The sequence below is a fragment of the Malaclemys terrapin genome, chromosome 1 (assembly GCF_027887155.1).
Source record: "Malaclemys terrapin pileata isolate rMalTer1 chromosome 1, rMalTer1.hap1, whole genome shotgun sequence".
NCBI classification, from domain to species: Eukaryota; Metazoa; Chordata; order Testudines; family Emydidae; genus Malaclemys; species Malaclemys terrapin.
Window position 1 is genome coordinate 104,284,086 of NC_071505.1, and position 14,636 is coordinate 104,298,721.

General features: G+C 43.7%; 1 protein-coding gene across 1 annotated transcript in view; it reads left to right on the forward strand.

Annotated features, from left to right (window-relative positions):
- The first annotated feature begins 3,291 nt into the window (after positions 1–3,291).
- The window catches only part of CREB3L2 (cAMP responsive element binding protein 3 like 2), a 108,522-nt gene continuing 97,177 nt past the window's right edge, over positions 3,292–14,636 (forward strand). Inside the window, exon 1 of the mRNA XM_054034113.1 lies at positions 3,292–3,731. Coding sequence (XP_053890088.1) covers positions 3,630–3,731 — 102 coding nt within the window. The 5' untranslated portion in view covers positions 3,292–3,629. The remainder of the gene's footprint in view (positions 3,732–14,636) is intronic.

Consider the following 14,636-nt stretch of genomic DNA (forward strand, 5'->3'; position numbering starts at 1 on the left):
CCAGCCCCGGAATCGGTGCCTATACAAGGAGCCACACGTGGCTCTAGAGCCACAGGTTGGCCACCCCTGGTCTAGATGTAAGTTTAGCAGAAGTAACAGCTACTGCTGCAAGACAGGAGTTAGTTAGTATACAAGGTGGGGGGTAATTGAAGTGCTATGAGACAGTATTTCTACATTTCATATTTATAGGGCAGTAGTACCCAGAAACCCATCAGGCTCAGGCCACATTGTGTTTGGTACTGTACAAATGCAAAGACAATCACTGACCTGACCAGTTTGCAACTGAAGATGAGTGACACATGAAAGGTGTCAGGGGAGGGATACAATAAAATGTCTGCAGGTTATATATACACACAAATACATGATTTAAAAAAAAGTGCTTAGTGCTCTCAATCTAGCAAACATTAATTGTCTAATTTCTTATAGGCCTCACAGCAGAGGATGGGCTGTGGAGGAGGGAAAGTGGGGGGGGGGGGGGGGGGGAAGGGGCAGAAGGCTTATGGATCAGTTCAGAGAGGCTGTTTTGTGTGGAAGAAAGCCTCAGACCATTTGTATGAGAAGCTGACAAATGGACAGACGAGGTTGGCATCTCTAATGGCTGGGGTTAAGCAGGAGTAGTACACTTGGCGGGGGGAATTCCACACACAATATTTTAAAATTCTGCATATTTTATTTGTCAAAACAACAATATAATCATGCCAGTTTTAATTATGTTGGTAATTTATTCTAAAATACCTGTCAGCAAGTAATACCTGTAACAATGCGGACAACAAAAAATGTTCAGGATGTGTTTTTGACAAATAGATTCCTTACTAGATATATTAATACAGAACTTTGAGTAATAATTCATTTAAATTACAATACAGAAACTTATTTCCCACAGCCCTCAGAAACAAGGCAAAGGCTTGCCAGAGTCAGAGATAATGGAGGAGCTGGGGGAGAGGGAAGTAATTGCTGGGAGAGAACCTAGAGGGTTGTTGGGGAGAAGTATGGAACAGGTTTTTTGGGGGGGATTGTTAGGGAGATGGGGAGCCTCCCCCATGCAGACCCTGGCTGACCCCTAGCCTCTCCCATTCAGTCAGGAACATCCATCCAGTCCATGTCTTTCCTTGCATCCCCTCCCCCTGTCCTCATGTGTCCCTGCATCCCCTCCCATTCAGCCCCCAGGCTCAATGCTGTTGCCCCATTAGCTCCCATGCCACCGCCCCAGTCTGTCTCCCCCCCCCAAGCCTTGCTGAACCCCAGTCTACATGACCCCCCCTCAGCAGCCCCACATGCCTCTGGGCATCCCCCCCTCACCTGGCCCCACAAACACCATACTACGAGAAAAAGCAGCTTATGCGCTTTCCCTCTGTGTGGCTGGCCACCCTCTCTTTTTGCACCACAGCAGCCTCTGGTGGGCAAAGAGTGTAATTGCAGCACCTCTCCAGCAAAATAATATAACAAAAATCTGCAGGGGGATATGAATTCTGCACAAGTGCAGTGGTGCATAATTCTCCCAGGAATTGAACAGGCACAGTGACAAAGGGCCTTGTAGGCAAAGTCAAATACTATTAATATTTTTGCATATAGACCTCATTAGAAATGGAATCTCTGCTCTGCAGCAAACTTTGGCATCTCAAAACTTGACATTCCACAGCTGAATAAAAAGCCTAGATTTCCCAAAAAATGAAATTTTTGAAAAATATTTTCCTTTTGGAAATCTTGAAACTATCTTTTTGAATTGTTTTGACTTTTATAATTTTTATAAATTATAACAGAGTTGAAACAATGTTCCCATAACTTCCCCTTAAGTGTTATGAAATCAATACATTTCCACAGAAAAATCTAATTTAGCTGAATCAGCATTTTTCCACTGGAAGACTGTTTCATCAGAAACTTTTTGACCAGGTCCAGTTGTATGCCGGTAGACCAACTCACTGGCCCAGGAACAATCAATGCCACATGCTAGAGTTGGTTTTAGGCCATTGTCTCAAAGCACAATTTATTGGTTAAACAGAAAACTTAAAGTAAAGTAGCGCCTCTGCCCAGCATAGGCCACAATTCACAAAGGCTTTGTCCTCACCTTTCTCAGCCCCTCTGGGTCCTTGACCTGACCACAAGAGTCTGCCTGGTCCCTGTAGTGCTCACTCTCTAACACATTTGCCTGAGAGTCATCTCATAGTCAAGTATCAGAGGGGTAGCCGTGTTAATCTGAATCTGTAAAAAGCAACAGAGGGTCCTGTGACACCTTTGAGACTAGTCAAGTACTTTCCCCATTCCACTTTCTACTACGCATCTTCCTTATAATTCTCCAGCCCAACTGACCACTTGCTGGCCTTTATAAGGGCCACATGCTCTTCAGTCTATCACTTACCTCTAGCTCCACAGCCTCAGTTGGGACAGAGCTGATCAGACACAGGTGGGGCTGGCCCATCTCCTCTTAAAGGGGCCAGTCCCCCTATGAAATGTAATTTCACACAACTTGAATGTTTAAAAATGTATAGCAAATCTGGGACTTAGGGGTTCATCCTACAAAGTACTGAGCACCCTGGTGGTCCTGACCCAGCACAGCATTTAAGCATGTGCTTAGTTTTAAGCATGTGAATAATCCCAGTGTGACCTGTGCTGGTCCCTGGCAGGTTAGAAGCCAGGGCAACCAATACGAGCAAGGGAGTGAGGCTACATAAACAGGTTCAGCCCAGCCTTTCACAGCAGTATAGTTGTGACAACTGGAAAGAGATTGCAAGTGTTTCATGGAAGCGTACAGAAAAATCTTGTGTGTTGTAAGATGGCTTTAGGCTAACTGCAGAATGAGACACAGAGCTGGGGAAGACCTCCAGCCTACCTGCTTCCTAGCTGTGTGTATTCTCACTGCACTCACTGTTTTGATTTTTGCTTCTCAAGCGCGGGCGGGGCTTTCCCCAGGCTGTATTCTTGTCGCTATTGCATTGGCTAAAGCAACTGTCAGTCCCACAGCTTTGCTGGCCCAGCAGCGCAGCTGGGAGGGTGGGGGCACGTTCTATTGGTCAAAGGAAAGTAAAGCAATAGGCCACGGTGGGGCGTGGGAGGGGCTCCCCATTGGGTGAAGCAGGCCAGGGAACCCCCGCCCACATTCCACAGCTGGAGAGGTGTGGGAAATAGTGCAGTCTGGAGGCTAGTTCCTTAATTCTGATTGGGCAGAGTCTTTGAAACTAGCCAGCTTCCCTTCAGGGATTGGCAGTTTTTATGGAGGGGGAGCCAGCATCTGAAGGGGTGGGGAGGGAAGGCTGCTGGTGTCAGTTTGAGTCTGGACTCTGAGCAGCTGTGGGGAGGGTCTCCAGCTGATAGAGGAAACTCGCTACCTATTAAACCCAAACACAGACACATTCTAATGCAGATCAGCTGTGTGCAAACAATACGGGAATTGCAGCACTGAGCACTGGAGAGAGGAGAGTAGGGTTTGTTCTGGAAATTTGTCTCAACTTAAATTGAGATATCTGTATCATATAGATATAGATTTGAGGGAGTATTAAGTACAAAGAGTGAGCAAAAGGAGATCTTTGGTCATATGGAATAAGGCTTCTCTGTGTGAGCAGAGTGCCCATAGTGAAGTGTGCCCAAATACACATACCCTATCTCCCTTGTCTTTATTGTGGTTCTAACTGACCATGGAGGTGTTGGAAAATGGGGAGCAGAACCTGTTGCACTGGGATCGAAAGCTGAGTGAGCTGTCAGAACTGGTGGACTCCGATTCCCTGCTAAACAATACGGTGAGAAATAGCAGTGCTGGGCTGTTTGTGTGTCTTCTGTACGGACACTAACGTGTGTTCGTCTTGTCATGGGGGAGGGTGTGCAATAATTTCAGTGGGGGGGGGAAGCCCCTTTCTTTGGGGGTGGAAGAGCAGGAGTTGGGCTATCACCCATCTGCCTGGAAGTTGGGCTGGTCTGTTATCAAGAGTTCTTGTGAATACTCGGTGTAGGAGGCGTTCAGAAATCTTCCTTGTGAGATTATGAATGTGTGTGAAAAGTATGAGTAATACCATTTTCCTTCCCTTTAAGCCTTGCTTTTCTTTGTCATTCCAGCTGGGTGGCTGGAGAAACCCAGGATAGAACTGGGCCCCATTTGGCTTATGCATTTGGGGGAAGCCCTAAAACTGTTTTACAGTTAGTAATGATTGGGGGGAGGGGGGGAAGAGAGCTGGCATTTGGAATTTTAATTGGGGTGGTAACTAGGAAAAACAGATACTGAAATGCATTTTCATTTCTTCACGTCCTTCCAAACGAGAATGACTGTGTGCATACAGGGAGAACCCTTGCAGTGCATTAAGGTGCTGTTGGATCCTAAGCCATTTTAAAAAAGACTGAAATTTCATATTTTATTAAAACAGTAGCCGCAGAGATGGGTGTGTAACTTTATGGTTTGGATTCCACTCCCCCCCCCATGCCAATTAAGAGGTTTGTAAAGGTTTAACTTAAAGCATCAGTAAGAAAATAACAGACTTCAGGACTTTACCATAATGGGTTTATTCTGCAATTGGGTGAAATCCAAGACTTTGAAATTCTGAGGAACTGGTTCCTGCATTTCTGCAGCCCACCATTATCATTAGAGGTTATGCTTGAAACGGAGTTGGAACCTTCCTATCTCCTGAAAGATTTTTGTGGTGTATTGGGGGTATAAGGAGAGAAAGAAGACTTCGTCCTCATCTGACAAATGCACTGTTAATTGTTATCAAAGGCACAGCTGCAGCCAGATGTTTGATTTAACTTTACTGCAGTGTGCAAAAAAAGTCACTTCACCCAAAATAAGGCCAAAAGTGGGTTTTCCCAGGGTACCACAGGAAAGGGGGGAAATTAAGTTCTTCCAGGCAAACAATGCAGAATTACTCAGTCTTCCACAGCCAGGACAGAGAAAACAGTGTTTTCTACTGAAGATCTTATTTTTTTTTATAGTGGCTGACAAACCCTTGTTGGGTGGAAATGGGCCAGGCTTTGACTGAATTCTACAAAATATTGAAGAAAAATTGGTTTGGGTGTTTAGTGTACCGAGTGATTGAATTCTACCATGGTGCAGATTACTTTATATTACTAGTTGCTGCAAAGCTGAGAATTTGGAATTGACCATTTGTTTAGTAGGCTTTTAGTTTATTGGGATGCAGAGTTGTGGCTGTGTTGGTCCCAGGATATTTGAGAGACAAGATGGGTGAAGTAATAGCTTTTATTGGACTAATACAAAAAAGTTTATTTGGACACAGACTATGGAGGCATGTAAATATTGGAGGCATTTTCAGTGCAACACTTCATAGCTTCTGGCTACAGAAACTCTCACTGTAAACATGCGTCTAACCCTGGAAAGTGAAATGCTTTACAGTGACTTTCCTATGGCATGGCTAAGCAATCCCTCTGGTAAGTTCTTTCTTGTAGGCTGACTTTTAGGGGGGAAAGGGTGTGTTAATTGGCATGTTAAAACTATAATTACCTTGTTTACACAGGGATTATAGTGTATTAAAATCCTAATGTAGACAAAGATAGTGGTAGTACTAATGTGTTAGTTAACCCACCCTTTTTTTCCTGGTGTGGACATGGCCTTTGGTTAGTTTAAAATTGCCCTTGAATCCTCAGATTCCAGTTGACTTGCTTTTGGTAGCAGCTGTTGGTGAAGCTGTAGGCATGTTTGTCTCCGTTCTTCCCTGGAAGTATATTGTATAATCTCTGGACTGAAATCATGAGCCCCACTCTTCACCACTGCCTACCATAACAGTTATGGCAACTTCCTTTTCAGCTGGGTCTCCCTCTCCCTTTGGAGACCATCAGTGGGGCGTAACATATCAAAGGGGCTGCTGTTGTGTCACAAGGATTCTTGTCTTCCTCCCCTCCAACTTTGATTTTTGTCCTGCAAAGGCAGAATGTTTTATCACTTCCTGTCAGTCCTGGCAAGGAGAGATGAAGATCATTAACTGAACTCTTTTCTCTTCCATGGAAATGCATCATTTGGTTACCCTGCTGGTTTCCAATATTAACCACCTTTCTAGGGTGGGAAATTATTGTTGAAGCACAAATACTATTTTATGCCTTTAAAAAACAAAGATGCAAAGTCCTTGGGGGAGTAGCTATAAAGGGCCAATAAATATCTGAAATTTAACTGTATTTGCCAACTATCTTAAAAACAACAAAAAGCAAAACAAGAAAAAAACCCAGCCTCAACCAAACCAGTGTTAGGCCTCCAGCTGTTACTTGTCTCTAATGCAGGAGATGTTTTGTGGGCATGTGCTGGCCTTTCAGCTCTGCAGACCTTAGTCTCTGATCTCAGGTGAAAATGAGTAATATTTTCTTGGGTATGTGGGTGGAGAGGGTGCATTCAAGTCCAATGTGTGTGCATAGCACACAGTAATAAAAGTTGACACAATTGGTGAGTCTCTGCTCAGGAGAAGTCCAAGATTGTAATTCTGGGGACTGCTATAGGTGAGGGCTGAGGTGCGCTGGCAGAGCTGTATGAGGAAGCTTGCTCAGCATTTACCTGCACTATGCCTCGCTCAGTGTAGGCAGTCCTATCTGTGCCTCACTTTTGTGAGTACTAATATACCCAGGTAAATAAAAGGGAATAAAAGGTTTTCATCTGTGAACTGTGATGTACCATAGTGCCACCATGCAGTATCATAATTCTGCATCACAGCAAAGATTTTCTGTTAGTCTATGTGCAGAAACATGAATAACCATATAAGGCCTAACTTGCCGTGTGCTGGGCAGGCTGGCCTTAGGGTCCTGGGAAGCATGCCTGTTGCAAGTTCCGAAGTTTAATGCAACTAGAAGGCAGGCTCTCTGTTGCACACTGTAACTGTCTTTAACTATCCCATTTAACTGCTTTGTCATTGAAATTTCTTATGCCTTGCACAATTTATATCTTCAGATAGCTCTAGGGGGAAAGCGCTCCTATGTTAGATTTCTTTAATGAGCTAATAGGAGCTTTAATGACAGGAAGCTCTGCACTGTTCTGTTGAAGGGTGTACACACTTTCTCCCTCCCTCCCTCTTAATTTAAAAAAAGAAATGTTCTGAATGAAACAAGGGACCCCTCTAAGAATATTTTGTTGGATTTTATAGCTGTGTTTGGGATGCTTCCTTCCAACTACTGTCTGGATCTTTGTTGGTGACAAAGATTGAATTGCCATTCTAATTCATACTGTCAGCCAGAAGTATTTCCCTAATTAAAATCCAGAGCTTGGGTGAGAAATTGTGGCCACCCAACATACATTTCCCAATAGGGTGACCAGATGTCCCGATTTTATAGGGACAGTCCTGATATTCAGGGCTTTTTCTTATATAGGCATCTATTACTCCCCATCCACTGTCCTGATTTTTTCACACTTGCTATCTGGTCACACTATTTCCAAATCCAGTTACTGGCTATTTGAAATGTTTATAGCTTGTAAACTAAATGACATTCTGGCTGCCCAGTGGTCAGAAACAGTGCTCCTGTCTCTGCTGTGTTTAAATGGAGAGTGCTCTGCTTGTTGTGTGGCAAATAATCCTACCTAGGCATTGACTCTTAGGAGCATGTAGGAAGAGGCCTCTGAAGGGACCCAAACAGAGGCAAGAAATTGATAGGTTTCTGTTGTCGGAAGAATTCTGAGTGAAGCCACCAATAGAAGGAGAAACAAAAGCGACCAATAGTATGAATGATGAAGTGGGTGTATTTCAAAAAGAGAGGATGGTATGATTATTTTGACTACTTATTTTTTCCATAGTAATCCCTCACAGGGAAAGAAAAGCATCTATTCCTACTGTCACTCGCACTCTTATTTGCAAAGTACCGTTTCTGTGGAGGAATATGTTGTGCCTGCTGTAATGAAGTAAAAACTTCACAACTACCTTTAATCAAGCTTCTCAACTGAGTCAAAATTTAGCATTTCCCTGGTTCAGACTTCAGATCTTGTAGGATTCGTTGGCTTCGCTGCTTCTGCTACATATGCAAGTTTCTTGTTTGGTGTGTCCGTAAATAGCAACGGGGGTGGACAGTGAGGAGTCTGTAGTGCCCCTGTAGACCTGCTGCTGTCAGATTTATGTGCCTTCAACTGTTTGCTTAGTGGGATGAACACCACAGATGTATTTGCTTGACCACTTATCTCTCAAATGATATGCTGATCCGCCCATGTTCCCTAGTGCAATGTCACTGTCTTGTTGGCAGCCGATGGCATGCAGATTGAGTCTTCCTCTGGTCTTTGCCTATTCTTGTCTGGGCACATAACTGTGATTTAAATGTGAAAGTTGGTAGTACAGTCCCATTAGTGCCATCTCAGAAGATGGATATGCACCATTATAAAGGCTGCTTATAAATCCCAATCTTCAGCAGACACCTCTGTGCTAGTGAAACTAGCATCCCACCTTGTGACTAAGCATCCTATCCTCTAAACAGAGAGACGTGTGTGTGTTTAGGAAAGATATGAACAGCCTTTGAAAGACGTCTTGAATAGGTACAATCTTCTATTAATGTGTGATAGACAAAAGCAAAAAGAAAAAAGTGTGACAGGAAAACTTACGGGCAGGAGGAGGGATCCACTTTCCTTCTGCAGTCTAACAGTGATGTGTGCATATGTAATATACAAAAGGATAAAATTTTTGTCACTGAGACATTGCCTGAGACAGCTGCCTTTATATAGTTAAAAATGCTTAACCCCCTCCACACCCCCAAAGCAGTTCAAGATTCAAATTATTAATCAGAGCTGTGTAGACCACGTGTAATAGTACAAATACATTTAAACACACAATTATTTAAAATTGTCCATGCCCAGATTCAGCTCCCTGGGGCTTCAGTGGTTTTTTTTCTTGCCATAGCTGGTGATCTCAGCAGTGCCTAAAGCACCATAAGGAATGCAGCTCCCTGCGCCACTGTAACTGTTAGTGACATCCTCTGAAACAGAGCCCTGAGGAGCTGCAGGCAGGTCTTGGCAGGCAGCAGGCCTTTTAGGTAACTCTTCAAAGGACAGACACATTGGAATTCAAGTCTGCATAAGCTGACCTACAGTTGATGCCGTCCCAGCAGGGCTGCGTGCCTCAGTGACAAATACCAGGTCCTGATACAGATGGATAAATCTGTTGACAAAATGCTCTGTAAAATGCCAACTACCTGTTCCATTTCTAGAAGGCAGTCAAAAGGCAAATGGTTCTTGTAAAGAACTTTTAACTGTCAAAAGCATATCCAATTCTGATGAGGCAATCTTGTTCCCATTTTGTTGTTGTTAACCTATTTATTGCTTGATTCTGCTTCTGTATGGCAGCAGAATGCAGCTGGATTTAATATCGATATTGAACTAGACCATCCGCGTTCTAAAGGTGATACACGGGGAGCAGAATTGGAGGTGTTTGGCCATATGCAGAAGGTATGTATGTTGGATAGCACTGAAATAGTTGACTGAAATATTTTAGGCCTAACTTTTCAGAAGTGACCAGTGAATTTGGGTATCTGAATTCTTGAGTACTCAACTTGAGACACTTCAAAGGGGCCTGATTTCTCAAAGTGCTGAGTATTTGCCCTCTGAAAATGGAGCCTTTGAAAGGTATGCAAATTGAAATGGCCCGAATCTCTAGCCATTTCTGAAAATTTAGGCCTCAATGTGGGCTTCAGTATAGCATTTGCATGAGCTGTATAAATCCATGAGGACACTACAGTTGATGCTATGGATACTATAACTTCTGAACACTTGTAGAGTGTGGGCTTGTGGGGCGTATGCAGTCAGTTTGCATGTGCAAAGGAATGCATTGTTCGCTCTGGAGTCTCAGCAGGTTGACCATGCTTTCCCTATTTGATGCACCTGAACAAAAATCAAACTAAACATGAAGTTCAATGATGTCAGAGTTCAGAATCGAGTTTGTCCTCGAAGAAGAGTTGGGGAAACTTTGAGCTGTTCTTATCTCTTCAGATAAATTGTCCATTGCAAGCTAATGAATCTCATCAGGAATTTGCAATGACTCATTTTCTCTGTTTCACAAACACTCTGATCACTGTCGTCTGCTTAGTATTCAGTTGACTTCTGCAGAAAGAGTACATCTGAATGGGCTTCCTTGGATTGCCTGTGTTTTTCAATGTGTGGCACTTGAGGCTATATTTCATTGGTTAATTATATCTGATATGATTATTAATTTTACATACACACTGTAAAATTCAATGTTTCCACAGCATGTGTACCACTGGGCCTGGAGTGAGCTTTACTGATTTAATATATTTAATTTATTTTGGCAGGGTAGCCAAGTTATGGCTTCTGTGAAAAACATAACTGTGTTTCTTGTCTTAAATCCTGGGTTAATGTAACTTTTTATTTAATTTCCTTTTGATTTTGAGAGTGCTGGTACATTTTATTTAAAAGTGGAATTCATCATATTGCACATTTAGATTTAACTCTGCCTGCTTAAGGAGTTGACTAAAGACTGATCATTTCTTCTCATCTGTAACTGGGCATGGAAGGCAATTCTGCAGTTTGGTTTATAGCCTAATGTGACATCACTAATCAGGTCTTCTAAAGAATTGGTCAAGGCTCTCCAATAAAGAGAGAAGCAAAGATGTACATATATTAAAAAGTCAGATAAGTTAAATAAACAACTTGGAGACAGTCATTATAAATTATGAAGGAGCTGAATAACTTTTGAAACAAAAAAACAACAAACTATTTATGCTCTACACTTCCCATTTAAAGCCTTTTTTCTTTTTAAAAGAGGAACACAGTTAGTTCAAATATTCAGCAAATCTCTTGTAAACATCTCTGATCTAAAACCTGACTTGAGAGAAACACATGGTGGTTTGAAACTTTACCCTTACCATCATATTTCCTGCCAGTTAAATTTAGAAAAATAAGTGTATCGGATTTTCTCCAGCTGGGCTTCTTTTGGACTGACGTGTAACTGTACACTTAAGATGCTGAATCTGTGATGATGGTTGAGGTAGAGAAGAAGAGTGATCTGTTCTGGGAATGATTTTTGGGGTATGGTGGGTAATGGCAAGTGTGCCCATGCAGCACAGAAAACACTATTTTTGGTACGTTGTGGAAGCCTGTAGTCTGCAATATCCCAGCTAAATGTTTCTCAAGACTTAGAAGGATCCTGTTGAAGATATGTAAAGGTATATTGCTAATCAAGGAAGTGGGTAGAGTGTGATAGTCTGGACAAATGAATGCATCATTCATGTTACTACGGTAAAACTGGGTTGTCCTACAGCTGGGAACAGAGAGTTTTTCATTTGGCTAAGTTATGGGAAGAGAGTACAGCCTTAGAATTCCTCACAGATCTCCGTACCACACTTTAAAGAGACCTTTTCAGCCCTATCCTAGAAAAGGTGGCAACTGTGCAAGCCTTTCAAATAGATTTGGAATAAAACTGGGTTCTTTTCAATCTTCTTTCTTTTCATGAGCATCAGTATCTTCCACAGCAGTAACGATAGGCTACCAGGCAGCTGATCGCCCCAACCCACATTTGGGATAGTTTAACTTTGTTATGCTGTTTTCTGGCTGTCACTTCTTCATGCAGCAGTTATCATATTCTGTCTGTCTCCTCTTCCTCTCCAAATAGAGCTCCAAGCTCTTGATTGTCTAGTCCAGGATTTCTTTGCCTCCAGACAAGCAAAAAAGTTCAGTTGTTCTCAAGGTATTAAAACAGGGCCTGTGACCAAACCTCTCCCACCGCCCAACTATTGCTGCCTCCTTGTCTTTTAGCTTCTCTTGTTTGCCTGCTGCAGCCTGATGGCAGCACAACTCACTGGGATAGGACTCCTGTGCCAAAACCCGTTGACCAAGACTTTGGAAATGGAGTAATTTATTCTGGAATAGAATCACGTTTGTTCCAGAATAGCGTATCCACACAAGGTATTATGCCAGCATAGCTAATAGCCATAGCTATACTGGGAAATTTCCCTGTGTAGATAAGTGCTTACACTTCTCATGACCTAAGCTAGATGAGGCATTCTCAGTTTAATTAAAGCAAGAGAGAGAGAGGTGAAGAGCTTGCATGCCATGAAGGCAGTTGTTACCTTCCCAATTCCCCTTGCTGCTTCCAGAGATCTCTTATTGGGGCCTGCTTCCCCTCCCCCGGATCCAAGGCCATAAACTCCACTTTTCAAATCTGACCTCTCCTGTTACTTAAACACACTAGGGTATGGATTTGCTGCCTTCCCTTGGAGGGCAAAAGACCCTTTAATGGTTAATAGCCACCTTTCAAAGGCTTAACCTGGCTCCAATATCAACTCCTTGGCTGCCATTATCTAGTTTGTCAGGCCCAGTGTTAAAATCCCATAAACAACTAGTCCTTTGCCAAGAAATGTGAATGAGCAGGTCCCCGGAAGTTTTGTCACAACATAGCTCTGCGCAAGCATTCTCAATTCAGGGGAGAGAGCCTCATCTTTGCCTTCCCTCTAGGTCCTCTGTCATTCAATACCATGTAGAAGAGTGAGACAGAAGTCTGTCTCTCTAGACAGAAGCCCCTTTACTGGCAGAGATAACATGACACTCTAAGACTTTCAGTGATAAGGGCATTTGATTGTCTCTTGAAGTCTGGGATCTCATTTAGAGCTGTCCCAGGCTTCCAAATATATGTTTTTGAACGTAGGTCCGGTACTCTGGCTCTAGTTCTCTATCAGGGAAGGCTTCCTTCATAGTACCTCGCTACTTCGTGGGAGAGAGGCAGGGTTGCATGCAGTGGAGAGAATCTAGGTGACCTATTGGTTGTCCCCTGCAACTGCTCTAAAGCAAATGCTACTGTATTGAAATTGGAAGTCAAGAGAGAGAAAATACAGTGGAAGAGTAAACACAGCATTTCTCCTTGGGTATGTGGAATAGGCAATAGGAAAAATCCAGTTGGTTAGGAGTAAATTATTAAATTCTAATGGGGTTAAGGATGTTCTGTTTAAGCTGTAAATGAGGGACTGAGGCAAATGTGAGGGATGCATAATAATGATGATAGTTTTAGCCTTGTGGAACTTTTTTTTTGGCAGCAAACATTATCTTTTTTTCAGTTGATTCGACATTTCTGACCTAAGTAACATACAATAACGAAGGTTGGAGGAAAAAAGATCAGATTGTAAATACATTCATTTGCTATATTTTATGTAAAATATATTTTTGCTCTCTTCCCCCCAGCTTTTGTATGTTGCTTGTCTTCTTAAACCCTACATGCTTTAGGGTAGAGACTATATTTGCTTCTGTGTCTGTAAAGTGACTAACAGCATGAAGCACTGATTCAATCAGGAGCCTCTGGGCTATACTAAATACAAATATTAAACATGAGGGGAATAGAGGTTAACGTCCCTCTTGAATGAGGGACACTCTTCATTAGGAGGCCAAGTTGAGGGGTTGGAAAGGCACTGAGAGGAAAGAAACAACATAAATAAAGGATGAGATACTAGCTAGATAGGATGGATTTACCCGAATAGAGCTGCCTTTGATCCAAGTGAGTTACTGTGAAGATGCCAGTGACCATTTAGTGCCTGTCCTGCACCTTGGAAGTCTACTTGTTTGCCATCTGCTAGCTTTAAATCTTCTGCATGTGATCCTACTCTTGTGATTGGTACTGATGAAAAGCAGAAATCTAGAAATCTGTCTGCCAAGAAAGGATTTTCCCATGCAGTTGCACCGAGATATGCTTCATCATTTCACACAAACTGCTGGAGTTCTATGTAGGGTTGCCAGGTGTCTGGTTTTCGACTGGAATGCCTGGTCGAAAAGGGACCCTCGCGGGCTGTTAAGTCAGTCAGCAGCGCAGGCAGGCTCCCTACCTGGCTCTGCGCAACTCAAGGGGAAGCTGCTGGCATCTTCTTCTGGCTCCTAGGCAGAGGGGTGGCCACGGGCGCTGCGCCCATTGGCCAGGAACTGCAGCCAATGGGAGCTGAGGGGGCGGTGTCTGCAGGCGCGGGCAGCACGGAGAGCCATGTGGTTGTGCCTCCACTTAAGAGCCGGAGGGAGATGCCAGCAGCTTCCCGGGAGCTGTCTGAGGTAAGCGCCGCCCGGGGTCTGCACCCCGGGCCCCCTGCATCCCAACTCCATGCCCCAGCCTGGAGCCCTTTCCTGCATGACAAACCCTTCATTTCCGGCCCCACCCCACAGCCCATACCTGCAGCCGGAGCCCTCACTGCCACTCCCCCTGCCCCCAAACCCCCTGCCCCAGCCTCGTGAAAGTGAGCAAGGTTGGGGGAGAGTGAGCAACTGAGGGAGGGGGATGGAGTGAGAAGGGGGCATGGCCTCTGAAAAGGAGCGGGGCAAGGGTGTTGGGTTTTCTGCAAATTGAAAGTTGGCAACCCTAGTTCTATGGTAAGAAAATGGAGTCCAAATGTGGTGTTTTGGTAACCTCTTCTCTGATTTCATGCTGTCCATGGCAGTGAAGCATCAGGCTGCTCTCTTCTACCTATATGCTAGATTTGTCCAAAATCAGAGAAATAAAGCCAGTTTGTGCTAGTGAGATCTTTTCCTCACCGTGGAAAAGGATAAAGAGAAATGCACCTACATGTGTTTGTCTTGTATGGTTTGGGGCTGCAGGTGCTGGGGAAGCTGCTGTCCCTCAGCTTTGCTAGCCTGACTCAGTTCTGTTCTGCAACACCCCTGAAATACTTCACTCCTGGCTCTTGCTTTAGCAGAGATTGCCCACATCATACCGGCATGCCTTACCTCAGATGGCAAAGTGTCCGTGACAGATGGGAGGACCCAG